General features: G+C 50.4%; 5 protein-coding genes across 6 annotated transcripts; 3 read left to right on the top strand and 2 right to left on the bottom strand.

Annotated features, from left to right (window-relative positions):
• Positions 1–2,652, top strand: LOC117858260 (peroxidase A2). The gene is made up of 2 exons (XM_034741299.2): positions 1–447; positions 1,549–2,652. Exons 1-2 carry the CDS (start codon positions 154–156, stop codon positions 2,296–2,298), a joined length of 1,044 nt encoding a protein of 347 aa, XP_034597190.1. The 5' UTR covers positions 1–153; the 3' UTR covers positions 2,299–2,652.
• Positions 2,653–2,790: 138 nt separating this feature from the next.
• Positions 2,791–9,192, top strand: LOC117854593 (phosphatidylinositol 4-kinase gamma 1). Its single transcript, XM_072294116.1, has one exon. It carries the CDS (start codon positions 7,602–7,604, stop codon positions 9,066–9,068), a length of 1,467 nt encoding a protein of 488 aa, XP_072150217.1. The 5' UTR covers positions 2,791–7,601; the 3' UTR covers positions 9,069–9,192.
• Positions 9,193–10,709: 1,517 nt separating this feature from the next.
• LOC117858865 (uncharacterized) lies at positions 10,710–14,194 on the top strand. Its single transcript, XM_034742008.2, has 5 exons — positions 10,710–10,986; positions 11,092–11,235; positions 12,067–12,322; positions 13,041–13,118; positions 13,768–14,194. The coding sequence occupies exons 1-5, from the start codon at positions 10,909–10,911 to the stop codon at positions 13,908–13,910; spliced, it is 699 nt and encodes a 232-aa protein (XP_034597899.1). The 5' UTR covers positions 10,710–10,908; the 3' UTR covers positions 13,911–14,194.
• Positions 14,195–14,444: 250 nt separating this feature from the next.
• Positions 14,445–20,455, bottom strand: LOC117858864 (glutamate--tRNA ligase, cytoplasmic). Of its 2 annotated transcripts, XM_034742007.2 has the most exons (7): positions 20,145–20,449; positions 19,816–19,986; positions 17,278–17,374; positions 17,021–17,174; positions 15,845–16,923; positions 15,295–15,759; positions 14,445–14,961 (listed from the first exon to the last, which is right to left on the bottom strand). In XM_034742007.2, the coding sequence occupies exons 2-7, from the start codon at positions 19,953–19,955 to the stop codon at positions 14,737–14,739; spliced, it is 2,160 nt and encodes a 719-aa protein (XP_034597898.1). In that variant the 5' UTR covers positions 19,956–19,986; positions 20,145–20,449; the 3' UTR covers positions 14,445–14,736. The 2 variants fall into 2 exon arrangements, with proteins under 2 accessions (XP_034597898.1, XP_072150260.1); XM_072294159.1 differs by having other exon boundaries at positions 14,820–15,759; positions 20,145–20,455.
• Positions 20,456–21,832: 1,377 nt separating this feature from the next.
• Positions 21,833–24,106, bottom strand: LOC117858253 (uncharacterized). Its single transcript, XM_034741289.2, has one exon. It carries the CDS (start codon positions 23,995–23,997, stop codon positions 22,213–22,215), a length of 1,785 nt encoding a protein of 594 aa, XP_034597180.1. The 5' UTR covers positions 23,998–24,106; the 3' UTR covers positions 21,833–22,212.
• Between the last annotated feature and the right edge of the window lie 2,035 nt (positions 24,107–26,141).

Here is a 26,141-nt window from a genome sequence, read left to right as displayed (position 1 = left end):
CCCCGAGCCGTCCCTTAATGACACACTGTCATCGCCAAACACTCGCGAACCGGCCGAGCCCGTCCCCTCCTCCCTCTCTCTCTCCCACCCTCCTTCAAGATCACTGTCGCTCTGCAGCAGAGGCTCAGTCCGTTTAAGAAGATAGGTAGAGAGATGAGGAGGCAGCAGGTCGCAGCAGCAGCAGGGGCGGCGCGGTGGCGAGGCGGTGGTGGTGGTGGCGCCGCGACGGCGTGGTGGTGGGTGGCCGCGGTGGTCCTGGGCCATTTAGTGAGCTCCGCCAGGGCGGGGCTGCTGGAGTCGAACCCCGGGCTGGCCTACAACTTCTACCAGAAGAGCTGCCCCAACGTGGACTCCATCGTCCGCAGCGTCACCTGGGCGCAGGTCGCCGCCAACCCGGCCCTCCCCGCCCGCCTCCTCCGCCTCCACTTCCACGACTGCTTCGTCAAGGTCCGTCCCCTCCCCTCTCCCTCCCTTCCGCGCCTCTGTCCTCTCCACTCCCTATCACCAACCGCCCAACCCATCGCACGGTTTCGGGTCGATTCACCTTTGCACTTACTCTGTCGGCACGGCGTCCGCCCGGCCATTCCCCCACTCTCTCCGGAAGCTCCTGCCTGCTCGGCTTCTTCCTCCTCCTCCTCCAGGAATAGCGCATCTCTAACCGCATTGATCCGCACCACCAGCCACCAGCTAGTGTCTCTCTTGCAGTCTGGCCTGGTCAGACTCTGGAGCCATGCGGATTCACTGATCCAGCGCCGGACGGCCAAACACCATAGGAACTTTTGCATACATGGCGCATACAGATGCAGAGTGTGCAGTGTAGCATATCCAGATCCTGGCGGCAGATTTTTACATCCTGCCTGCCCCTTTCCAGTTGCCAGTAGTTTTTTTTCCCCCCTCTCGCTCTCTTTTGGCTTTCAGCAGAGTGCATGAGCCGTGAGCGCCACCACCACCCTTTTGTCAGTTTTACCGAGGACAAGCAGGTAGCACCTCAGAGTAGAAGTATTCAACTCGCCTCCCCACCCTTTCCCTCGCCTCGTCTCTCTTCTCCTCGTGTTCCGTGGCTGTGCCCGCTGTATACGTAAGCATTACGGCACCCCCTCCTTCCCCCCCGGTTGGCGACGCACGCAAAGCCGGAATTTTTTCACGCACAAGAGCGCGGAGGGGCAAAGCGAATCTTGTCATCTTCTTCCCCCCGGCCCCCCCGCCGCTCACATGCGCGCCCAGCCGGAGGGAGCCCTGCTCTCACCTGCCTGCCCATCCGGATTCCCCTGCCCCGCGACAGCTATCAACGCTGCCGCGCCCCGTACGGCGGTCGCCTTGGACCCTTGCCCGCCATCCCGCCCGCCACATTTTCAAACCCCATCAGGCCATTCAACTCCAGCTGACGGGCGATGCCCGAAGCAGGCGTGCGTGCCGCGTCTTGTCGCTGTCGTCGCTCGCCAATCGCCATGCTGTAACGCTGTCGCCGTCAATGAGCTAGCTCTAGCTCTCGTGACTGACCAGTGACCGCCGGCTTCTCATCTCACGTGTGTGCTCGTGTGCGTGCAGGGGTGCGACGCGTCGATCCTGCTGGACAACGCGCAGAGCGAGAAGACGGCGGGGCCGAACCTGTCCGTGGGCGGCTACGAGGTGATCGACGCCATCAAGACCCAGCTGGAGCAGGCCTGCCCGGGCGTCGTCTCCTGCGCCGACATCGTCGCGCTCGCGGCCCGCGACGCCGTCTCCTACCAGTTCAAGTCTTCCCTCTGGCAGGTCGAGACGGGCCGCCGCGACGGCACCGTGTCGCTGGCGTCCAACACGGGCGCACTCCCGTCCCCGTTCGCCGGCTTCAACGGCCTCCTCCAGAGCTTCGCCGCACGCGGGCTCAACCTCACCGACCTCATCGCGCTCTCCGGCGCCCACACCATCGGCGTCGCCAGCTGCTCCAGCGTCACGCCCCGGCTGTACAACGGGAACGCCACCAACGTCGACCCTCTCCTCGACTCGGCCTACGCCAAGACGCTCATGAACTCGTGCCCGTCCTCGTCGGCGTCGGGCACCGTCAACCTCGACGGCCGCACGGCGGTCAAGTTCGACAGCAGCTACTACACCAACGTGCTCAACAAGCAGGGCACGCTGGCCTCCGACGCGGCGCTGACGCAGAACGCCGCCGCGGCGCAGATGGTGCAGGACCTCACCAACCCCATCAAGTTCTACGCCGCCTTCTCCATGTCCATGAAGAAGATGGGCCGCGTCGAGGTGCTCACCGGCACCAACGGCCAGATCAGGAAGCAGTGCCGCCAGGTCAACAGCTCCTGATCGCTCGCCGGCGACCCAGCTTCTTCTCTCTTTTCTCTCCATGATTCCTTTTGATTTCTCTCTTGGCTGCCTTCTTCCCCTTCCTCCTCTCATTACAACGATCGGCGACGGCGCGGGTCAATATATTCCGCTCCGCGCCGGTGATTGATCAGGTCGATCCGCCCAAGATCTGTTGGTTTGTTAAGATCGCTCGCTCGTGGTCTTGGCACTGCAGCCGCCGCTACATCTAAGCAAAGCAAAGAACATTTCGCCGGTTCCTCTGCTCGTTTTCAGCGAAGGTAATGGCGATCGATTGTAACCGAGTGCACGCAAGAATCAGCAACATACTGTATACGATTTCAAGATTTAATTGTCCGTGACCCGTGACCACTGATCCGCTAGTGATCGTTCTTGGGGATTTTACGCATTGGTGCACCACCATTCCGGTGCTGATCCCACCGCTAATCCCCCGACCCATCCTAATCAATCCCACCACAATCGAACCCCACTTCGGCACGACAGACGAATGACCCGGCCTCGCAAGATGTAAAATATCTCCACTGGATAACTTCTCGCGCGCGTGGGTGGTGTTTGAATGCTACGTCTACGTACGCTAGCAGAATGAACAGGGGCTTCAGGTTTGTCGAATTGGATAGAGTGGACGAAGACGTCCGGTCAGGGCTTATCCAATGCAGACATTCACAAATCACACTGCCCGTCACTGGCGCACCACTCTCGGCTAAACCTAATCAAGGCACCACGCTCAAAATGCGGCATGACCGTTCACTCAACTGTGACTCTACGAGCTCGTCGGGTTCAGCTCAGGCCTCAGGGAGAGCTAGTGCTGCGCTGTCACAACAACTTTTTCACATGAAACATCTTGCGCCAGTGCGTAAGACTCAAGCCTTCAGCTGCGCTTCCAAAAAGGAAAAGGCATTGGAATCCGGCGCGTGAGTCTCACGAATGAGACACTGCTATACTCTACGACGAGCTACGACATTCCCCACGAGTTTTCTACGGCCGGCCCAGAGATACGCCTCGACAAAAGCGAAAAAGAGTTCGCGGCAGGAGACCCCAAAGACTCTGAGCTTGTCCTTTCGCGCGGAGATGCGCGCAGAGGACATCGGCACAGCGCCTTGAGAGAAGAGAAGAGAGATTCCCCGTCCTCCCCGCGCACATTTTCTCGGGTCGCGAGCTTGCGGCGGTGGCTGGACCGGCCGTGGCCGACCGCCGACAGCTCGAGATGGCCGTGCCCCACGAACGATCCCACCACCGCCCCACGGCCCATTTTTGTATGGCTCGCCGCCTCGCCGGGCGGTAGGCCCCGTTCTCCGCGTTCGGATCAATCAGGCGCCGCGCCAGCGCCACGGCCTGTGGAGGCCATGTTGCCGGATGCCGACGGGCAGCTAGCGTAGCGCGCGCCCGTGACCGCGGCCGGGGCAGGGCAGAGCATGAGGCAGGCAGGGCGGCGGCGGCCGCTGGCGAGCGGGGAGTGGCCAGCGTGCGCATGCACCCAGCACCCCATGTTCCGGTGTTGGATCTCCCGGTCAGGTCACTAGCGCCACGGGGTTTCGAGATAAGATAAAGAGCGGTCTTGTCCTGCCAGTTTAGGCCATTAGTTAAGCTCGGCGATTAGTGGCAGTGACTAACTCCTAGCTCATCAGCACTGCTTAGCGAAAAATGGTGAGGCTACGAACTGCTGGGCGGGTGTTCATTAAGAGCTGGTCCTGTCCACGTCTTAGGAAGGTTCTTGCCTGGCCAAACTCGAAACCATCTTCGGATTTTGTTCAGTGGGCATGCAGAGGTCTGATTTTAGCAGTTCAACGGCTTCTTCATGGATGTCCCGGTCAAGCCCTTGTTAATTAGTAAGCTTATCGATTCAGTTAATGGTATGTCCACTTCAGTCGTGGTCAATGTCGCATTGGGTCGGTAAAGTGGGATCCAAGCCGTGTCCGTTAGACGCCATGCTATGCTAGCGATTGATCGTAAACCTATGTATAGCCATGTTAGGATTAGAAACAGGTGTGGCCACTGGCCAGCTCGCACGCAGGAGAGCCTACGAGGGGCCTTCGTGCGGTTGTGCCCAAGGTCCTGAGCCCCTGAAAACTGGGCTAACAGCTACCTTGTCCTGCTCACGCAAGCTATTAACGAGCTGTGCTTTTTCAGTTTTTTTTTCTTCTGATAATAACAAAACGGGCGGGTTCGGCAGTTATTGGTTCAGGACGTCCCCATCACGCACCCACACGTAAATCTGAGTTAACAACGGCTTGATTCGGCAGCTCTTTTGCTTAGGATGTCCCCATCACCCACATTAGCTAACAGATCGAAGCCCTCTTAATCTGATGCTACAGGAGGTCTAGCTAGGCGTCAGATAGGCACGAGCGCTTCCCGTTCCTCTTCGGGCCGGTCGCTCTCGCCAGGTTGTGAGCCACTTCCGCGACCGCGCTTGCGTGACCGCGTGAGCGTGCGTGCCGTGAACCCGCAGCCGTTCATCGGTTGGCGCCGTCGCTCTCGGCGGGCACATGGGGCGCGTTTACGCCGGCCAGCCCGCGTCCTGTCCGCGGGGTCGCGGCGGCCGCTGCATGCCACGCCTGCCTTCGAGTGCGCGACACTTCTTCGGCACTCGACACTGTTGCGAATCGCGACCAGTCGGGGACGGTCTCTGCTTGCCCGGCCTCCGTGCCAGCGGCATTCCAGGCGAGGACGCGAGGTGACCTTGACGTGAAAGCTCTCTTCGCAAGTTGCTCCAACCAAAGATTTCGGATCTTTTCGGCGTACATCTTGGGAAGATTACAGTTAACTGGATTCGGAATCGTGCCCCGTTTGCGACGTGACAAAGCGATCACCAGCGAGCTAGGGAAAGGTAAATTCTATGGCACCACTGCCGTGCAGCTTCATGGACAAAATTATGGCAAGTATCTAGATTCTTGGGTGATGTATATAACCCACTTATGATTGGAGGTGATCAGAGGGGGTGATTGTGAGCCTTAAAATTCTTGTAAAAAGAATCAGATCCATAAGCCTTTTTTTCCAGTTATTTACCAAAGCTCACATAGCGGATTTATCGAATCTAGGAATGGAGCTAATAAATATATGAAGCACTAAATGGAAGCAGAAGGAGCGGGGGCGTAAAAGGCGAAGAAGCATATCAAATATTTTAGGATAAAAAGTTCAGATGTTATAATCGGTTTAGAAATTCGGAGCTTCACACATTTGGGGGGAAAAAATCTTGGCCCATTTGTTTGAAAATTCTAGACAACATAAAAATGACTCAAACAAAATAGAAACAACTCGGAATTCAGCCGAATGATCTGTAAAACCTACAAGAATTTAATCGTAGGTCAACAATACATGGTGAGTCTTTTTCTGTAAGATGTCCTTAAAAATATCATGATTTTACAACAAATTTCACGGGTTTAAAGGAAACCTATGAAAGGTGCAAATTTAGATGAAATTCGTAACTTCGGTGCACTCATGAGGGGGCGTGATCCGAGATCACCCAAGGGATGTCCTCGCACCAAACCCATCAAGTCAATCCATGCCAAATCTCTGCCATGATGGAAGAACTAAAAATAAAATAAGCGCCAAAAATCACCAAAAAGAGGAACTTGATATCTAGTAGGAGAGGAACCTTGGACAAACATTGCATCGTCCTTCGATGCCAAACCTCTACTTCCCTTTACCAACACATGATTTGTCATACCCAGTATTTGCTTGCCCTTCTCACCATTCCACCATTAGTCATCATGTTGCATCCATGCACATACACATCATGAGACAAGAGACACATTCCTCCAGCACAGCTTTATCATTGAAGACCAATACACATCACAACTTGGTCTCTTAGTGATATTGCACTTGCCATGAGACTTTGATTCCACCAGGCATTGGGTACCTAGAATAATGTTTACAGCGGTCCACACTGTGCCTACAGTGCGAATGAATGTGCTATGGAAATTATGAGGCTAACATATTTCACTTCAACATGTTCAATATGATGTTCCAATGGACATTATATAAATGCTAAATACTTTCTTTTGTTTTGAAACACGTTACATTTATGAAGAGCTAACTAGCCATCTTTAAATATACGATCTTAGATAAGCACAATATTTTGTAAGTAAAGGGGATATGTCTTTACATATTGCACCATGTATTTTAGAGTGTTGCATATGTAGAAAATCTTCAATAGGTCCTAGGAAACATTTTTAAAATAATAGTCATAAAGATTTTCAGATGAATTTGAAACCATAGTACATGAGAAACCCTTGTGACCCACTCAAAAAAGTGGTGGTGATATACATTGAAATAGAAATCGAAAAATGGTGGTGAAATAAATTGAAATAGAAAAATGCTAGTATGTTGTTGGGCTGTTTACTATCCTTGTGGGCTGCAAATGGGTTGATGGCCACGCACTCTGGGCCTCCCACTCAGTCATCGTCAGCCCACGAATTGCACGCGAAGACTGAAGCACATTCATTTCTTCAGCGATAAGAATTCAGTATCAACTGACAACTGGTTCCTTCATGTGAATCGCCTGAGCAAATTCAGCTAGCCTCTCGTCTCCCACAAAGCTCGGCTCGCCACATGCACGGCCTTCCTCGCGAGCAATGGACCAGCAGCAGCGCGGCTCTCGGGCGTGGCCAAATTTAGCCTCGCCACTGGAGCGGCGACCGAGGCCACCGCCGCCCGATCTATATCTACACCGGGGAGGGCCCCGGGTTGCAAAAATAGACAGTCGTCGCTGCTGCTACTCCGATCTTCTTCCCTCTTCTCCTTCCTTTCCTTCCTCCCAGCCGCGCGCGCGGAGGGAAGGGGAAGAAGAGATTAGAAGGACGCGGGACGGAGAAGATCACAGCCACATTATTGACTCGTCCATAGCTAAACTAGAAAAAAAAATAACACAAAAGGAGGGTCGGCCGGGCAGGCGGTGGGCGGAGGCCGGCCGGCCGGCCGCCGGTGGGAGGAGAGCTTGCGCGCGCCCTTCAATCACTCCCTGCCTTCATCTCTGCTCGATCGGTTCAAGAACACTCCACGATTGAAGTCCTGCGTTGCACGCCGCCGACGCCGATGCTCGATCCATGCCTGAGCCTGCCCCTGCCGTCGCCGCCGTGCTGCTTCCGCCGCCGCCACCGTCGCCGTCGTCGCTCAGCTGCTGCGACGGCTGCTACTGACTGATCTCTCTGGATGTAGCTAGGTACCTCTCGACTGACATGCTGTTCTAACTTCTAACAAGCCCAAAACACAAACGAAGGTATGCATGTCTACTTAGTACGATCTTGTTGCTGTTGTGGATTGTGATCTAATTGAGTGGCCTTGTATGCATGCGTCCAAAACGCGAGGCAGCTAGCCGCCGTGCCACCGGCTACTTCCCGGCGCCACCGGCCGGCACTGGCGCCGGAGGCAACCACCGCTCGTTAGCCAGGATGGCGATCGCGGTCGGCCACTTCCACGACCTCAAGCCCCCCGACGTGCGGGGCCGGCACTGCCGCCTCCACTCCGTCGCGCTGCTCGACAGCCCGCTGCTGGACAGGGAGCACCGGGAGCACAGCGGCGACGCCGCCGCCGGAGCGGGCCACACCGGCCTGTCCCCGCGGCGCCGGAGCCAGTCCTCCCCGTGCTTCACCACCGTCGCGCCCGCCGGCGCCGAGCACGCGGAGCGATCCGAGAGCAAGGTGCCGGTGCCGCGCGTGGAGATCGTGGTGGGCCGCCACGCCCGCGGCGTGCGCGAGCTCATCGCGGAGGCCGCGGCCGCCATCGCTTCCGGGACGCGGCTCGTCCCCGCGCAGAGCGGCCTCGGCGGGGCGCTGCTGCTCACCGGCAGCCGCGCCGGCGAGCACGTCGCCGTCATCAAGCCGCTGGAGGACACTGCGACAACTGCGGGGTCGCCGGGGAACGGCGGGTACGAGAGCAAGGCCGTGCTGCGGGAGGTCGCCGCCTTCCTCCTCGATCACGATGGCTTCGCCAGCGTGGAGCCGACGGCGCTGATCAAGATCTCGCGCCCCGCGATGCCGACGACCATGGCGTCGATCCAGCGCTTCGTGGCGCACGAGTACGACGCCGGCGAGCTGGGCCCGTCGCGATTCTCGGTGGCGTCCGTGCACCGCGTCGGCATCCTCGACGTCCGCCTCCTCAACATCGACCGCCACGCGGGCAACATCCTCGTCAAGAACCCGCCGACCAGGCAGCGCGCCCGCGGCGGCGGCGCGCCCACGCCGCCGCCGCCGCTAGACCTCGTGCCGATCGACCACGGCCTCTGCCTTCCGGAGCAGCTCGACGACCCTTACTTCGAGTGGCTGCACTGGCCGCAGTCCTCGCTGCCCTTCTCCGACGACGAGCTGGCGTACGTGGCGTCGCTGGACCCGTTCATGGACGCCGAGACGCTCCGCGCCGAGCTGCCGTCCCTCAAGGAGCCCGCCATCCGGATCCTCACCCTCTGCACCATCTTCCTGAAGCGCGCGGCGGCGGGGGGGCTCTGCCTCGCCGACATCGGCGACATGATGACCCGCGAGTTCACGGCGCAGGAGGACGAGGGGCTGAGCACGCTCGAGGCGCTCTGCAAGCACGCCCTCGACTCCGCCGCCCTCCCGCCGTGCCCGCCCTCCCTCCTATGCCCTCAACCCGACGCCGACGGCGTCGATGAGGGCACGACCTCCTCCGGCGGGCGGAAGCACGTGTCGTTCGGCGACCTGAGCTTCGCGGAGTGGGCGACGTTCCTGGAGAGGTTCGAGCAGCTGCTGGCGGCGACGCTCGAGGCCAAGAAGCGAAAGCTGACCGTACCGTACTACTAGTCTACTAGCACCACCATTTCCCATGCTTGCGTGGACACAGGACCTGTACACGTGTGCATGCCAGCTTGACGTACGGGTAACACTGAGCTTGTTTGTACACGTACTAGCTACTGTATCTCTGGAAGCTTGTGTCTGCGTAGGGTACGACGAGGAGGCCGTGTAAGAGGTGGCATGCTGTTGGGAGCAGCTCTGGAACACCCTTCGTTCCCAAGATGCTGACGTGTCGAGCAATGCACGACTCTTCCCCAGGCAGAGGCGTGTTTTTATAAGTTTATTATATCATTATACAAGTACGAGAAGTACCATGAAAATGTATATAACAGAGTAGTTCGATTATTTGTGTGGATTTTTTCCCACATTTTACGGTCACACGGAATAAAAACCCGTGCTTTTCGACGGGTTTACTTTAGAAGGACCTAGGAATGTAAAGTTACATTTTGAAATATATGGAGGAAGCTAATGATGGAGTCTACAATGGATAAATTTATATGTTGTAGCTTTGTATTGGAAAAGCATATAGCCCTATAGTGTCGTGATCGTTTGCCCGCATGAGTCTCAACCTTACCTTACAATCTATAGGTGCGGACTTGCAAGTCATTTCACCACCTCCCCTTCCCATTTCCACCTATTTCCACTCTTCTTATTCCTTCTCCGTTAGTCACTCCATTTCAAATTGTACGTCATTTCAACTTTTCTAAATACATAATTTTTATTACTGTATACATAGATATATATATATATATATTATATCTAGATAAATAGCAAAATATATGCATTTACAAAATTCAAAACAACCTATATTCGGAGGGAGTACTTTCTTATGTCATCCACTGCCCTGCTTGTCGGTGTTTAAACCCGGCAACCTACCGAGGGGGTGCCTGAGATTAGGAACTCGAAGGTAAATGCAGACACATGATTTAAACAGGTTCGGACCGCTAGATTGCGTAATACCCTACGGCCTGTGTGTTGGTTGGATTGAATTGCTTTGGAGGGGGTCCCTGCCTCACCTTATATTGCCTGGGGTAGGGTTACAAGTTGGTTGGTTAGAAGAACACTAGTCGAATACGAGTAGAGGAGTTCTACTCTTATTACTACGAGTATTTTTCTAATCCTCGACTAATACTGTCTTTCCATGTAGACTACACCGTCCTGCACCATGGTCTCCATGTCAGATACGTCTTGGTGTTTAGCCTCATATTTAGGACTGCTTAAACTTTCTGGTGGGCTCATAGATGTATGTACGACACCGCCATAGTCCTTGTGGTTGGCAATTGGCCAAAAATCCCCTACACCACATAACCATCTAAAAATTAAATGAAGATAATTTTTTGTAAGTTTATTGAAAATACTTTATTCTAAACTACAAAGAAGCATTTCTGATAAGTTGATGCTCATCGGGTGGCAAGAAAGTTTTGACTCATGTGCCTTCTTGTTACCTTGCGGAATTGATGTATCCACATTTTTGCGGTGCCATTTTTTGTGAGGAAGTGCGCAGTTTGCGGCCCAATACATAAATAGACCGCCCGTATACTCTTCTTCATTTGGTGGAACGGACTGGACCCTCCTGAACTACAGAAGCCTGTAGGCAGACAGCACTCATGGGCCGAACCCAGCCCACGGGCTAAACCCTCACACTCCGTCCCCTTTCTCCCCATTTCTCCTTCTCCACTTCCTCCCGTCCTGTTGCCTCCGCCGCCCACCGGCGATCTCGCCGCCGCGACGCTCCGCTGCCGCGGCCGCCAGTTTCCTAACATCCGTGCGTCCCTAAATTCAACTCTTACCTTCGTGTTCTACAGCGCCTCCACCCTGCGCAGCGGGCGCCACCTCGCGTCCGATTGCTATGCCCGCCTCGGCGTCTCCTCCCGTCGAGCCTGCGCCGCCGCCGCCTGCTCCCCCTCCGGCTTCTCCCGCCCCTGCGGTTCGCGACGCTTCCTCTCTCTTCTGGTTCTTATGCTCGTGGACGCCTAATTTATTCGGTTTTATCTTCCCTTCTGGCGTGTTTGACTGGGGATGGATGATCCAGGGGGCCAAGGCGGAGGGGGAGGTGGCGGGCGGCTCGACCTCGAAGCCTTCGGCGGTGGGGACGGTGAACTGGGGCACGGCGACCCTTGTGGGGGTCTTCGCGGGGCTACTCTACGGCGGGAGCAAGGAGGCCTCCGCCTCTGTCGTAAGTGGCTCGCGATTAATGAGATGATAAAATGGAAGCATGTTGCTGTTCTTCGATGCTCATTTTTGCATCACATTCGTTTTATCCTGCTGCACCATGTTGTTATAAGTCAACTGTTGCGCAAAACACAACATGTGTGTAAGAGTAAACTACATTATATGGTGTCTGCTTAATACATACTAGCCAATGTTTCTCCACATTGAAATTATCTTTGTTTGCATCAATTGTAAATTCTATAATTATCTCCTTCTCAATGTAGATTTTCAAGCAATTGATTAGGATTGATCTTCTGTTGGGAAGTCCCATGTTAACAAAAGTTTTACGCCAGAAAGGGCTTGTTGAGGCAAAGTTAAGATACGTTCAACTGATGAGCCAATTAATACTGAATAGACAGGGAATATAGCTAAAAGACAAAGTCAAGAGGAAAAAAAAAGCATGGCAGAGAGTTGTTCTTGAGCTGCAGCATCTTCTCTCATGCATTAGACTTGGCTTTGAGAGCTAGAAAGAGATGACTAAAGGGCATTGCCGCCGGTTGGCTCCATCACTGTTCCTACATCATACCAGGGCCATTCTCCTGTTTCATAGTTGGTTTGACCTGAATAAATCTACATATATAGGATCTAATTGTATGGAAATTAGGTGTTGCCAACAGTTAAGTAGTTCCAGAATTTTAATAGATTCAATATAACACTTAATTCTATCTCTACTTTAAGGCTTAAGCCGGAAAAATATTCCTATGCATTGTTTCTTCCCAGAATTTTGAGCATGCTTCACGGGAAAAATACCTTCTCTGACAAATGACAACAATGTATGTATCATATGTTTTCACAGAGCAAGGATGCAGAGGTGATGCTGAAGATGGGAAGCACCCCGGACAAGCGTGAACAGTATAGATTGATGAGAGACGCGATGGAGAAAAGGTTCATCCGGGTTGCCAAAGGCTCACTAGTTGGTGGTGCTCGTCTTGGGATGTTTACTGCAACTTTCTTTGGCATACAGAATCTTCTTATTGATACTCGTGGGGTTCATGATGTCTTCAATATTGCTGGAGCTGGCTCTGCTACCGCAGCTGCTTTTGGGCTTATTTGTACGCCTCTTACCATATTCAGTCTTGGACCATATCGACATATAGTATAATCAGACTGAGAATTTTAGTCACATAAAGACACTTTGCCCACAGTTCAGAACTTCAGATTTAACACTGTATGATTTGTGTAATCTTATGAAATATGTCAAAAACTCAAAAGGTGTTATAAATTACATAGAAAAACTTGAATGAATGAGCATGGCATAGAACTTATTGGTATTTAATCCTGTCTCATAGTGTTGTTTATTTATTATTAACAGGTTCCTGATGTAGGCCTCATGTCAAATCCTCAGTCTATTTCATTTGTCTTCATATATAATGCTCCTTCCTCTGGAGACCATATATGGCTATCTAATGCCTAGCTTCGAGTGCACGTTTCAATATAGTTCTAATTTATTTCATGTCTATGGTGACAGTTCAATTTTTATATGTCAGTATTAGTTGGGCCGAGTAAGAAGTTCAATAAAATCGGTTGCTGTGTTATGCTAGTGATCCTTTATATCTTTGATGATGCCTTTTATGATAATTTTGCAACTGTAACCAGAGACTGCAAATATATTTTGAAATTTATTGCTATTGCACACATTTTATTTGGAAATTGAATCATCTAATTGTGTTGTTTGTATTTACCTCACTCTACCATGCAAATAATCAGTGGCAACTTAGGATAGTGCTTTGTATACTGAGATCAGTGATACTGATATTTGTGCATCTTCAGTGCCAGGTTCAGTGATGTGGCGTGCAAGGAATGTATTGGTTGGATCTGCTCTTGGTGCTGGAATCTGCTTTCCCCTTGGTAGTTTTATCTCATGATGAACTCAAGTCTCTGCACTCTGTACCTTTTTTTTTGCTTACTTCCTTAATTACTGGTCTGATAATGGAATATTCATAGATGTCCTAAACTCTAATAGTCCATGACAGTATAGAATGCATTAAACCCTGCAAGCATCCTTGTATTTGATTCGTAATGATTGCATTAGCATCCTTGGCAACTGCCTTGGTCCACATTTACGAAAACCCTTAATGTGCTTAAAGACCATTCTGATCTGCTAGCTAAAAGGTAATTATGTGATAGGCAACCTTAGTATCTGATGTTCTGATTTCAGTTCTGCAGCTTAGCGCCTTAGCCTACTAGTGTGGAAATTAGGCACTACTTTCCCAATATGTAAACATTTGTGTCCATCTTCCAACAGACCGATACCCTTTTTATCTTGCACCAATCAACCCGTTTCTGCATTATAGAAGATGCTAGAATGTTCATGAATTGGAAGCGATGTATAATGTTGGAAGTGCATGCAGTACGAGAGCCAGTTGCACAAACTTAGTCCTTGTAGGGCCGCTTGAATCTCTGACTAATATGGTGTACATTGCTTCTATGCAGCAAAATCTGTTACTAATTAGCCAACAATTTTGCTCATTCATCTGCCTTGCGCATTCGTCTGCAGGCTGGATACAGTTGAAGCTGGCAGAAAAGGCCAATCTTGAGATTGCAAACTCGAAACCATCGTCTGATTTGGCAGAGGGAAAAGGAAATCAGAGCCGTGTGGGCGCTGCTATAGAAAGACTTGAGGGCAGTCTGAAGAAGTGATATTTACGCTTCAATGGCCCTTTCTCATTGTTTTGGTTCCATATAAATGTAGCAGTTACGAGAGCTGAGCTATGCTGGCTCAGGACCTCGTTCTTTGTTATTTTTGGTGTTTTTCATGTGCTTCTCATGTTTATGATATTAAATTCGATGTATGGCAGCTTTTATGAATGAACTAATAGAATACGAGTTTGCTTGATCTGGATTATTCTGATTTTGTAAAATGTACATGACATCACACTATCCATGTGAAAATATGATAGCATTGGCAATTTGCACCTCTGAAATTTGTACTCCTCTGTTACTGTTTCTTACCATACAGTTGTCAAATGCAATTCTTTTAGAGCTCCATTTTCACATGAGGCCAGATTAGGAGCATTTGCCATGGATATGTAAAAGATCTAGCAAAATTTCCATCTCAAACATCCATTCCAATTCACAGATCCTATCAGCAAGGCAGACAAATGTGAAAAATGAAGTTAAACAGTTTGTAAACAGACCCTAAGATAAACTCTTAAAATCAGGATGGAGAATCACTTCACAGAATCAGGAGAAGCTACTTTTTTCAGCTCGTAGCCTCTTAGTTTATTTCAGAGAATCACTTCACAGGATTAGCAGAGAATCACTTCTCTTTGAAAAATTATTTAGCAGAGCTCCTGCTAGATTCAGCTCCAGGAGCTCTGCCAAACGCACCCTTACATTGTGACTTTTAGGTTTGACTATAAAAGCTGTTGATCACAAATTTCACACAAACATTGTCCATAAACACAACATACCATAACTGAACTATTCAACTTGCAATTCATGCGCCCCAGAGAACCATGGAAAGCTACTTGTTTGCCACCGACTGTTGCCGGCCATCTGGTATCGAGAAAAGGACAATAGGTTTAGCCGGCCGAATAAATGGAACGTCGCAGCGGTAGTACCCTTTTCTTTCAAGCTGTATGATCTCTCCTTGTTTTAAATTCTGCATGTTCGGGTCCCCAAGAGCTGAAATTTCTCGTCGCGTGCAAGGATTGAGATTGGCGGTGCTGATTTCCTCATTTTCTTCCAGCTTCCAAGATGCCAGACAGAAGGATTTAAGATGCAAGTAGAAGCTACTTAACCATGGAATAAGACAACATATATGGATTAAAGAACAACATTATTCATCCAAAGAAACTCCATTCCATGTGTAAATAAGGTAAAAGAAGAACAAACTATCTCGTGTTTCACAACAAATACATAATAGCATTTGAGTAGATTGCCAACTTCCCCCAAAAAGTAACTGCCGAGGAGAGATAAGTTTGGTACTGGGACTTGTTCTCCAACGAACAAAATAATCAGCTATGATGCAGGTAAGAGATAGATATAACTTGTCTAAGGAATGTGGTCTTTTGTATCGTACCTTTTTCTTTGTAATTAGGTAGTCAAATTCAACCAAAGATAGCGATACAAGGTTTTCAATATCGGGCAACCACGTCAGCTTCAACTTGGTCGACTTCACTGACCCCTCGAGTTGGAGTTCACCGACCAGTTGAGTAATTATTCCATTCTCGGTCTTGATTTCTTTAAGGATGGCGTTTCCCCAATCCATCAAAGTGACTTCCTGGCCGGTGCTCATGACTGATGCATCAGCATACTCTAACCAAATTCTATTTGTGAAGGTTGTAGCCTTGTTTCCAGCACCCTCATATTTCTTATGCCTTGGTAAGATTCGAACAAATGGTTCCTCTGGACCAATGGTAAGAGTCAAGAGCACACGCTGGTCTTTCAGCACAGCAGTATGCCTTGCACACACAGGATCAATTATCTTCTTATTGATTGTCCAAAGTTTATCCCACTCCATCAGATTTAGATTCTTTGATGCACCCTTTGAGAAAGAGAAAAAAACAAAAGTTAAGAACACAACATTCATATAGTTATAGGTCATAAACATTAGCTCATTACATGATTACCTGCTCGAGTATAAATTGTGTCAATGCTTCAATCTTCAAGCCACGACGTACAATGCCTTGTATAGTAGGGAAGCGTGGATCAGTCCAGCCATCTACCTTCTTGTTTTGTACAAACCCGAGAAGCTTGCGCTTGCTGAGAAGGGTGTAAACCATATTCAACCTGCTGAACTCAAAGATCTCTACCCTTCGCAAACCCATATCTTGAAGTATACGATAGTACTGTGCATTACGATCATGGTATTCACTTGAGCGAAGGGCATGAGTCACCCCTTCCAATGCATCAACAAACGGGCAAGCAAAATCATACGTTGGGTAGACCTTATATTTTGAACCAACACGATGATGAGGGACAGTGTTGCAGCGGTAATAGACAGGATCCCGGAGTGACTTGTTAGGGTCCAGCATGTCAAGCTTACCCCGTACATAGCACTGCATACCAATTTCAGTTCCGTTAACCATCTCTCTCCACAATGACAGATTTTCTTCAACAGTATTGTTTCTACATTTTGATTCCACGCCAGCCATCCTCTCAGCTCGCATTTGCTCCCTTGGTGTGTCATCAACATATGCCTTACCCTGCTTAATCAGACTTTCAACCATTTCCATTAGCTTTGGAAAATAATCTGATGTGTATGTAACTCTGTCATATTTGATTCCCATTGTATCAATATCTTCCATGATGTTCTCTACAAATTCATTGTTTTCTTTGGAAGGATTGGTGTCATCGAAGCGAACTATTAGATGGCCATTGCATCTCTCTGCAAAGTACTTATTCAACAGCCCAGCCTTCGCATGACCAATGTGGAGATACCCGCTAGGCTCCGGGGCAAAACGAACACAAACCTCCCCGACTTTTGCACCCGGTAGATCTATTTCAGGAATTGAGGTGTTCAACTTCAAATCTTGCACCTTTTCTTTCAGGCAGGGTGCAGGAGATTTTCCAATACCTCTCTTTCCAACATAAGCTGCTACTACTTCATCTAGCTTACCAGCATAGTCTACAGCTATGCTGTTGAACCAGCGAGTAAGGTTTTGATATTTCTTAGACCTCCTCAGACTTTCCCATCGTTGGCCAGATCCTAAAGAAGAGTGCCATAGCTTCCAAATTAAGCAATACACATTTTAGAAAATCAAAGTTACAGTGTTACCGATTGATTAAAAAAGCAAGAAGATCACCTGCAATATTTGACCATACTACCATGTCAGCAATTGAAAGACAATAGCCAACCAAAAAGGTCCGAGATGCCAAGAATCCATCTAGAAATGAGCAAGCAGCTTCAAATTCAGATCCTGAAAGGATAACTGGGGCATATTCAAGCCATTGATCAACCTACAGATGAATAAAAATAATAACTTAGAATAAAAAGCAAATCATCAAAAACGTGGATGGGCAACTTTTATGGCAGAAAGGCAGACAATTGACCAAAACGTACATCTGCTGCCTGAATAGCATCCTGACCATAGAAGCTGGGAACAGTTGTAACACGAGCAATGTAACGAAGGATTGTGTTGATTCCATGGATGAAGTCCCTGCACAGAATCATGAAAACCTGACTGAGAGATAAACCCCAAAAAACAATACTGCCAAAAGGATAATCAACAATAAGAACAGTACGGCAATTGTTTCACCAAAAAAGAATTTGCTCCAATTGAGAGCATTAATTTCCAACAGACATTATTTACATAAAAATAATTCCAGAACTGCGACTATTAAGATGAGATGCAAAAAATAAGAATACTCAAAGCTGCTCTGCCATATCCCTGGATGAAATCTAAGAAACCCTTATCTCAGGGCTTCCAACAATCACAATTACTCTTCAAAACCAAAGTATGTCAACGAATCGTAGTGTTTCTAAGCCATCTTATGCATTCAACATGGCATCCCATTCAAGTAAAACCATTGTTGCAATCTAAAGCACAGCACACTGACGATGAAGATAGTGTTCGCATTAAACATAAAAAGGAAATTAAAAAAAGACAGCAGATAACTTCAAGTTCGTTGAACTCGCGGCAAAGACTCTGCATAGGAAACGGAAGCCCAGCCTGCTCATCAAATTAGACATATCAAAAGCCTTCGATACTGTCTCCTGGCCATTCCTTTTACACGTGCTCCAGGCGAGCGGCTTTGGGGGTAAATGGCGGGAGTGGATAGCGATCCTCGTGTCCACAGCCTCAACTCGGGTCCTCCTCAATGGAACCCCTGGAAGATCTATCCGGAACGCTAGAGGATTACGGCAAGGAGACCCCCTTTCTCCTATGTTGTTCATCCTTGTTATGGAGGTACTCCACCGCCTACTGGCCGCGGCTGCCCAGCAGGGGGTGCTCCCCCCCCAGCTAACTGTGGCATACACCACCAATGCTCACTGTATGCCGATGATGTTGTCATCTTCGCGGCGCCGCGCGTCCAAGACGTCATCACGATCAAGACTGTGCTTGACTTCTTTGGCCAAGTCTCTGGTCTCCGGACAAACATCCACAAAAGCCAGTTGGCGCCAATCTACTGTACTGATGAGCAGATTTCCAGAATCCGGGACATTCTCCCCGCACAGATTGCTACCTTCCCCATCCAGTACCTTGGCTTGCCTTTGACGGTTGGGCGCCTGAAGAAATCCCACTTCCAACCCCTTATTGATAAAGTTGCTAGCAAGATCCCGAGTTGGAAGGCACACCTCATGAACAAAGCTGGGAGGCTAACGGTCATCAAATCAGTGATGTCCTCGGTTTGCACACATACACTTATTGTGCTTGACGTCCCAGACTGGGTGCTGCGAGAGATCGACAAGAGCAGAAAGGGTTTCCTTTGGGCAGGGAAGAACAAAGCTGGGGGGGGGGGCACTGTGCCATCTCCTGGCCAACTGCGTGCAGGCCGTGTAGGTTTGGGGGCCTGGGGATTCCAGACCTCAAACTCTCCTCTCAAGCTCTTCGGCTTCGCTGGATGTGGCTAAAAAGAACGGATACGCAGCGCCCGTGGATCCAATTAAGCACTGATTATGACAGGGACAAGAACCTTCGAAGTATCTTCCAAGCATCGATCCTGGTTCAACTAGGGGATGGTAACGCAGCTCTTTTCTAGGAGGACAACTGGCTGGAGGACTCCTCACCGTGCTTCCTCGTGCCAGACCTTTGTGCTATGGTCAAACCCAAAACAAGAAGAACCAGAACCGTAGCGGTTGCCCTGACAAACAAGGTGTGGATTCGTGACATTGTCGGACGAGCTACAGTCAGCGGCATTAGGCAGTATGTCCAGCTTTGGCATACGGTTGCCACCGTCCATTTGCAGGCCGGCATCGAGGATATCATCTCCTGGCGCTGGGAAGCCTGTGGGACATACTCCGCCCGATCGGCATACCATATGTTCTTCCGTGGCTCCACTATCTCGCCGATCTTCAGGACCGTGTGGCGCGCTTGGGCACCCTTGAAAGTTAAGTTCTTCATTTGCCTCGCGGCCAACTCCCGTCAGGTGTGGCTTCAGGTTGGGCAAAGAACTAACAACCAGCTACCGAACCTCACCCCGAATTCCAACTTGATCAATTGGTGGCTATCTATCCATGCTAATATGACCAACGTTAAAGCTAAAGGCCTAGATTCTGCTGGAGGTTATGGAAAGAGAGGAATGGCTGAGCCTTTGCAACTAACATTGCTAGAACACCGCAACAACTCTTGCCGCTCATTGTTGATGAAGCGTCGCTTTGGACTCAAAGTGGTGCCCGAAACATGGAAGCCTCCTGGTTGGAAGCTAGCGCTGCGACTTTTATGTCTTAAATTCTGCTACTAGACGCCCCCTTTTAACAAATGTAATCTCTGCTTATTTCCACTACTGTGTGCGAGTGCCCGGTTAACGGCCCGCGTTGTACAAACTTCGTATTTACCTTCCTCTTAATTGAATGATGCGCAGCTCTCCTGCGTATTCTAGAAAAAAAAAGACAGCAGTTCATCATAGAGAAAAGCTGCAATCAATTGCGATCACTTACCCAGAACCGAGATATAGCGTGGGCACTGAACCTGGAGCAAGGCTAGGATCAATAGTCAGGGAAACACCGGCAATCTTGGCAGCAGCGATGATGGCCAGCGGCGGGCTGTCCTGCGCGAACGCTAGTCTGGCCTCCTCCATCCTGCCCCTTGCGATCCAAACAGCGGTGAATCTACCAACGGGAGAGGAATTCTGTAAGGTATGCAGACCAACACATATCGACCATTTTTTTTCTCTCTTCCGAGCGTCAAAGAAGCGTGAACCCGGAGGAGGGGGCGATCAATGGAGAAAAAGAAAAATCGGTACAAGGAAAGGGGAGGAGGGAGATACCTCTCGACGAGGGAAGATGATCGGCAGGTGCAGACCCGCCTTGTTGTCTCGCGTCGCCGGCGGCGAGGTCAGCGGCAGTGATGAGAGAGAGAGAGAGAGAGAGAGAGAGAGAGAGAGAGAGGAAACCCTCAAACCCCCCACGAGATTATGCAGTCCAAATCCATGCATCGTATTTGAAGCGAATTCAGATTGAGGCCGCTGGTTTTGCTAAATCTCTGACTAAAACTGCCAAGAACCCAGCCAGCAGATTCCAAATCAATGGGCGAAGAAAATGGAAAGTGAAAAGCAAGGGATGCATAGCTATAAGCCTCCTTTACCCAAAGGTCAATCTAGCCGCCTTTGATTTTGTTTGATTCCTGGCTTCAGTACATTACGGTGTGCCGAACACTGTTAGCTCCAGAGTTGGGCTCGTCGACTCTCGAACTGAGATTACCAAAATACTGGCCGGTGGAAAAGGTACTCTTCTGAATTGCATGAGAACATACTATGTAATAACTGCAAATCACTCGTTCGACTCACTCTAAATTCCAACGGCTCTGTTAGCGTCGAAACATTAAAAATTAACTAGTACAACATCATCGGTCACTGTTTGTAACATGAAAAATAATGTATAAAAATAACTACATCGTTTGATTCTAGGATAGAAAATTTCCGCCGCAACCTAAACACTATGTTTCATACCAACATCCATTGTGAAACATGTAAAAACAATAGTTACAACATCGATGCTTAACTATTGCAACATATGTCGGAGCGTCCGATTTTTTTAAAATTTCGAACATCCGTACTGTAGCATTATCAAAAATCTAATGCAATTTTACAGAGTTTGATCAACTGGAACCACAGAACAGCAACATAACTGGAGATGAACAAAGATTAGATGGTCTCGGTCGACTGCCAATGGAAAAGTTCTTCACGAATCACATCTTTTTAACGAACAAGCACAAGGAGGTGATTATTTCATTGATAAGGATTTATGAATCACATATTAATATAACAGAAACTACGTATACTGACTTCCCGCACGGAAATACAAATCCCTCGTACAACTCAGCTCCAAAAATCTTCTTCTTTTTTCGTTTGTGAAAAAAATCTAATACAATTTTACTGCATTAACTGGAAGGTAGGTAACCTTATATAAAAAAGCGGAAGGTAGATAACCATATAAGAGCAACTCCAAGAGGCTACTAATCTTACCCTTAATACTTTTTTTAGGAAAAAAGGAGAAAAAACGAACTCGAACAGTCCACCCAAACCTTCCCTAATTTTTTAGCAACGCTAAAAAACAGCCTACCACCGCGTATATTTTAGCGTTGGCATTCCTCCCCCAATCCTGATTCCCGCACGCCCGCGCGTCCCTTCCGATGGGCCCAATACGATGACGTGACCTGTTTTAAAATATTAGGAGTTATTAGCGATCTGTTGTGGATTGATATGTTTTTGGAGGAAATTTTTTTGGAAGAACCCACAATATATAGTTTTGGGGAAGAATTTTTTGGAGTCCTCTTGGAGTTGCTCTAACATGAAAAAGATTTTATCGAAATGAACCATATCAGCGCAAACACTTATACGCTGAGAGACAGCCAAAAGGACCTCGATGACAATCTAGGAACTGCAAGGGTGATTACTTCTGTTTACAGAAAGTAGGTATCCACCTCCACAGTATTCTTAATGAACTACATTCACACTGGATGAATATTTTCTCAATTCAAATGTTTACACTATGTGAATCTATGAGTACACTTATGTAAATGATCTGAATGTGTCATATTCAAACAAAAAAGTGGTACATATTGGACTAGCAACAAATGGACTAAGTGGAAGCAAAGTACCAGCACTAACAGAAAAAAAACTACCATTCTATGAAGTTCATGTAGGGGGCCAAATCAAACATCCAGCCCCCACCGAATTGAATCACCGCCATCACAATATACACATCGTATGCCAATCCATCCATAAACTGTATCCATCTTTGTGGCACCATACAGATCCAACTCATGCTTGAAGTGGCAAAACTATGGCAGTTTGGCCATCAGACCACTCAAATCCAGGATGCTGAGGTTTCTTCCTAGTCATCAATATCCCAACTTAGGTCCTCATCGTCTTCAACGGAATTAAGACGTTTTCGGAGATCCTCCACTTTGTTAGTAGAGCTTGACCGTGGGCTGGCCCCTTTCTTCTCATCTTGATCGCCCACATCCTCAATCTCCTCCCAGCTAAGATCTTCCTCCTGTGCTGATGGTTGAGACACCACTGAAAAATCGCTCTCCTTAGATGAGTCACCAGCTTCAGCCTTCTCTTCCTGTCCCACACCATTGCTCGACTTTGGTGTCAATGTTTCAACACTGGATTCACCATTACCATCCTTTGCTTCCGCCGAAGCTACCTCCTTATCTTCTGTCGAATCAGTCCCAACTGCCGCTTCTTGTTTCCCACTGCCCTCTGTTTCATGGTTAAAGGGATCTGCTGATTTCTCTTCTTTCTTATCTACCATGGAGTTTGTGCCTTCTTTGTGATCACTGGTATTTGTATCTTCATCATCGTCATCAACATCCCAACTGAGTTCTTCATCCTCCTCCTTCGACATGGCCCTGCTCACGAGTTTGGTGCGGACATCCTCTGCCTGCCTGAGCTTATCGACCGCAAAGAAATACCGAGACCAGAATGTCTCATAATCCACAACTGACGGCACAAGCCTCTCCACAAAGCTCTCTAGTCCAGGGCTTTCTCGGAGCACTCCCTCTATCTGCTCCTTCACCTCATCAATTGAGAACGAGCTATTCCATCTGGCAAAGCCCTCGGAGTCCTCTGGCTCCTCGGTGAACGTGGCAGGATCAGCGCGCAGCGCCAAGACCTGAGCCTCAAACCTGGTGTACTTCTTGGATGGCAGGGAGGCACGCCAGGAAGCACCTGAAGCGGAGGCATCCGAGGGGCGGGAGGCACCGTCACCATCCTCACCATCGCCTTCCGCGGACCGGAGGGCCTCGTTGGCATGCGAGAGGAGGCCGGCGGCGGCGGCACCAAGGTCGTCGACGGCCTGGCCCACGGACTCGAGCCTGTCGGAGGCAGCAGACGCGCCGGCCTCCAGCGCGCCGGGGAGCGCCGAGGCGGCTCGCGCGGCGGCGGCCCGGAGCGCGGCTGTCTCGAGGCGGAGCCCCGACCCGAGGTCCTGGAGGTCGCGGCGGTAGCCTCCCAGCACCGTCTCCGACCGCGACGCGAACGTCTTCACCAGGCCCCCGAAGCTCCACCCGCCATCTGGACCCTCCCCGGCCTCATCCCCCTCCTCCCCTTCCGCAGCCGCCACTTCCGCATCGGCTCCTCGCTCTCCCTCCTCCTCCTCCACAGCAGCAGCGGCGCCCTGTTCGTTCCGCTGAGCCTCAATCTCCTCCGCGAGCGTCTTGATCAGGCCGCCGAAGCTCCACCCGCCGCCAGAACCCTCCCCCTCCTCGTCCGCCGTCGCATCAGCCTCAGCTCCCCGCTCGCGCTCCTTACCCTCCTCCTCAGCGGCCGCTGCTACAATGACCTCCTGCTCCTTCCGCTGGGCCTCGATCTCCTCAGCGAGCGTCTTGATCAGTCCGCCGAAGATCCACCCGCCGCCGGAGCCAGCCTCCTCCTTGGCCCCCTCGGCTCCATGCTGCACCTCCTCCTCCTCCTCCGCGGCGGCGGCCGACTCATTTACCCTCCGCTGCTCCTCAATCTCCTCCTTGAGCGTGTCGATCAGCCCACCGAAAATCCACCCTCCGCCCGACTGCTCGGCCGCCGGCTCCTGCTTGCCCTCCTGCTCCCCCTCCCGCTGCTCCTCGCCCTCCTCCTCCTCGGCGGGGGCGGAGAAGACGGAGCTGAAGAAATTCATGGGCGCGCGCGGATCGGGGCTCGGATTTGGATCTGGGCGAGGGTGAGGCGGCGGAGGCGGCCGCGGGGATAGATAAATCGGGCACCTGCCGTCGAGGAAAATTTCCCCTTCTCTCCGCCACGTGCTTTAATCATAGCTTTATCTGTTACGATGACGAGTGGGACCAAGCAGCGTGGGGCCCGGTCGCAGAGAGAGTAATGGCAGGATGGGATGGGATGGGCTAGGCTAGTGGGCGGTGGCTCGCCTAGTGGGTTGGGCGCGATGCCGATCTGGTTGTTCTGGACCAGCCGGCTGCCGACCGACCGGGTGGGCGGAGCCCAACCCCAATGTGGTGTGTGTTTCGGTGGAACGTGAGCTTTCTGCCCGCTTGCGGGTCGATCCACCGTCGATTTTGTCCTCTCCCAACTCCCATACAAAATATCCTCTACAATAGAAGACTACTTCTTGTATACTTAGTATATATCCATTAATAATCATTTTGACCAAACAAGTCAAATTAAACGTAAATAAACCCTTAAATCGTTTGCTCGACAAATCTGTAATTCAAATTTGAGCGAATCACAATATACTCGTATCTTTCCTTAGGTAATCTTAGGTTTTAACGCATATCTTGTGGTTCTTCATGTTACATTCAAATCACAGCCTCAAGTGTATATTCGATCCATAGGACCCTCTCTCCTCCTTTTTGTTAATCACGTTTCTTGCTTCGTAGTGCTATTCACTTTTTTTTTTGTGCAAATGTTGGTCCCATTTATGGCAGACAAAAAAGGCTCCCTAGCTTGGTGGCTCATTTTAAAATTGTTCTAGTTAAACTTGTTCTTCTTTTATAACCAAGATTATATAAGTTCGGAAGAAAGTCAATTTCATTCTAGTTTGACTAGTTAGGCTCTATGTGAAGTTGGATCTCAAATGATAGAAAAGTGCTATAATAGATAATAATAAATAAAATTTTGAATAAAGCTAGAAAATAGAGATGGCTCCATATCCAACTAAGGGCCTGTTTGGGAGCACTTCACTTCACTTCACCAAAAATCACTCCACTCCACCAACTCCAAAAAAATCGCATCCAAACGTGTTCGGCTCCAGCAAATCCGGCTCCACGAAAAACGTGGAGCAGGGGGGTAGATCCACGTTTTTTTGGAGTACCTCAAGGGGTGCTCCAAAAACCTTGAATACAGACCTCGTCGCGAAGTTCGTAGTTATTTACCCACCATGCCATCCGTTACACAGTACCCCTTCGATTCCGGTCAAAAGAAAATAGAACAGCAGACCCATCCGCTACTCATCTGCTGCGCCCGACCTTGCGCCTCCGCCGATCCGCCGACCGCCGCCGGCGCTCTTCCGGCGAGATGGACATGGACGGAGGCGTCGGACTGGGCGGCGCGGCGAGGGAGACGCCCGCCGGCCTAGGCGCCGCGCCGAGGGAGCCCCCCGCCGGCCTGGGCGCTGCGGAAATGGAAGGGCCCACCAGCCCGGGCGGCGCACCGCGGGCGGCACTCACCGGCCTGACCGCCGCGCCGCGGGCGGCACCCGCCGGCCTGGGCGGCGCGCCGTGGGCGGCCCCCGCCGGCCTGGCCGCCGCGCCGAGGGCAGCCGCCGTCGGTCTGGCCGGCGCGCCGAGGGGCGGCCCGGCCGTTGTGGGCGGCGTGACTGGCGCGATGAGGGAGGCATCAGGCATGGAGCAAGATCCGTCCAGGGGTGATTTCGGGGCCCAGGATGATGGTGACCAAGGTCTGGCCGTCGGCGGACGAGGTCGTGACCGTGTTGGCAATTTCAAGGGTGGCGGCCAAGGCCGTGGCCGTGTTGGCCAAGGTGGCGGCCGTGGCCGTGGCTGTGGCGCCGGGCATGGCAGCGAGAAGGCATCAAAGAGAAACGCTCCTGACACGGTAATGGAGTGTTCTCAATTAGGTCGTGCTTCGAGTAGTGTTGTTTTAGATGTATATAAATTTATCAGTGGCTTTGAGATTGTCTAGGAAGATTTTACACGTCGTGCATTTAGTTCTGATAGTATAGATACTAGCTGGCTTGCTGTAGTGCCATGATGAAGAATCAGAATATTGTCCGAGTAATAAACTTATTTGACCATCTAAAATATCAGGCTCTGTTTCCATGTTCTCCCCTGCTACTGTGGAATGACAGTTGAG

This window comes from Setaria viridis, chromosome 5 (assembly GCF_005286985.2).
Source record: "Setaria viridis chromosome 5, Setaria_viridis_v4.0, whole genome shotgun sequence".
Lineage (NCBI taxonomy): Eukaryota > Viridiplantae > Streptophyta > Magnoliopsida > Poales > Poaceae > Setaria > Setaria viridis.
Note: the sequence above shows the minus strand (reverse complement) of the source record. Positions and strands in the feature narration are given on the sequence as shown.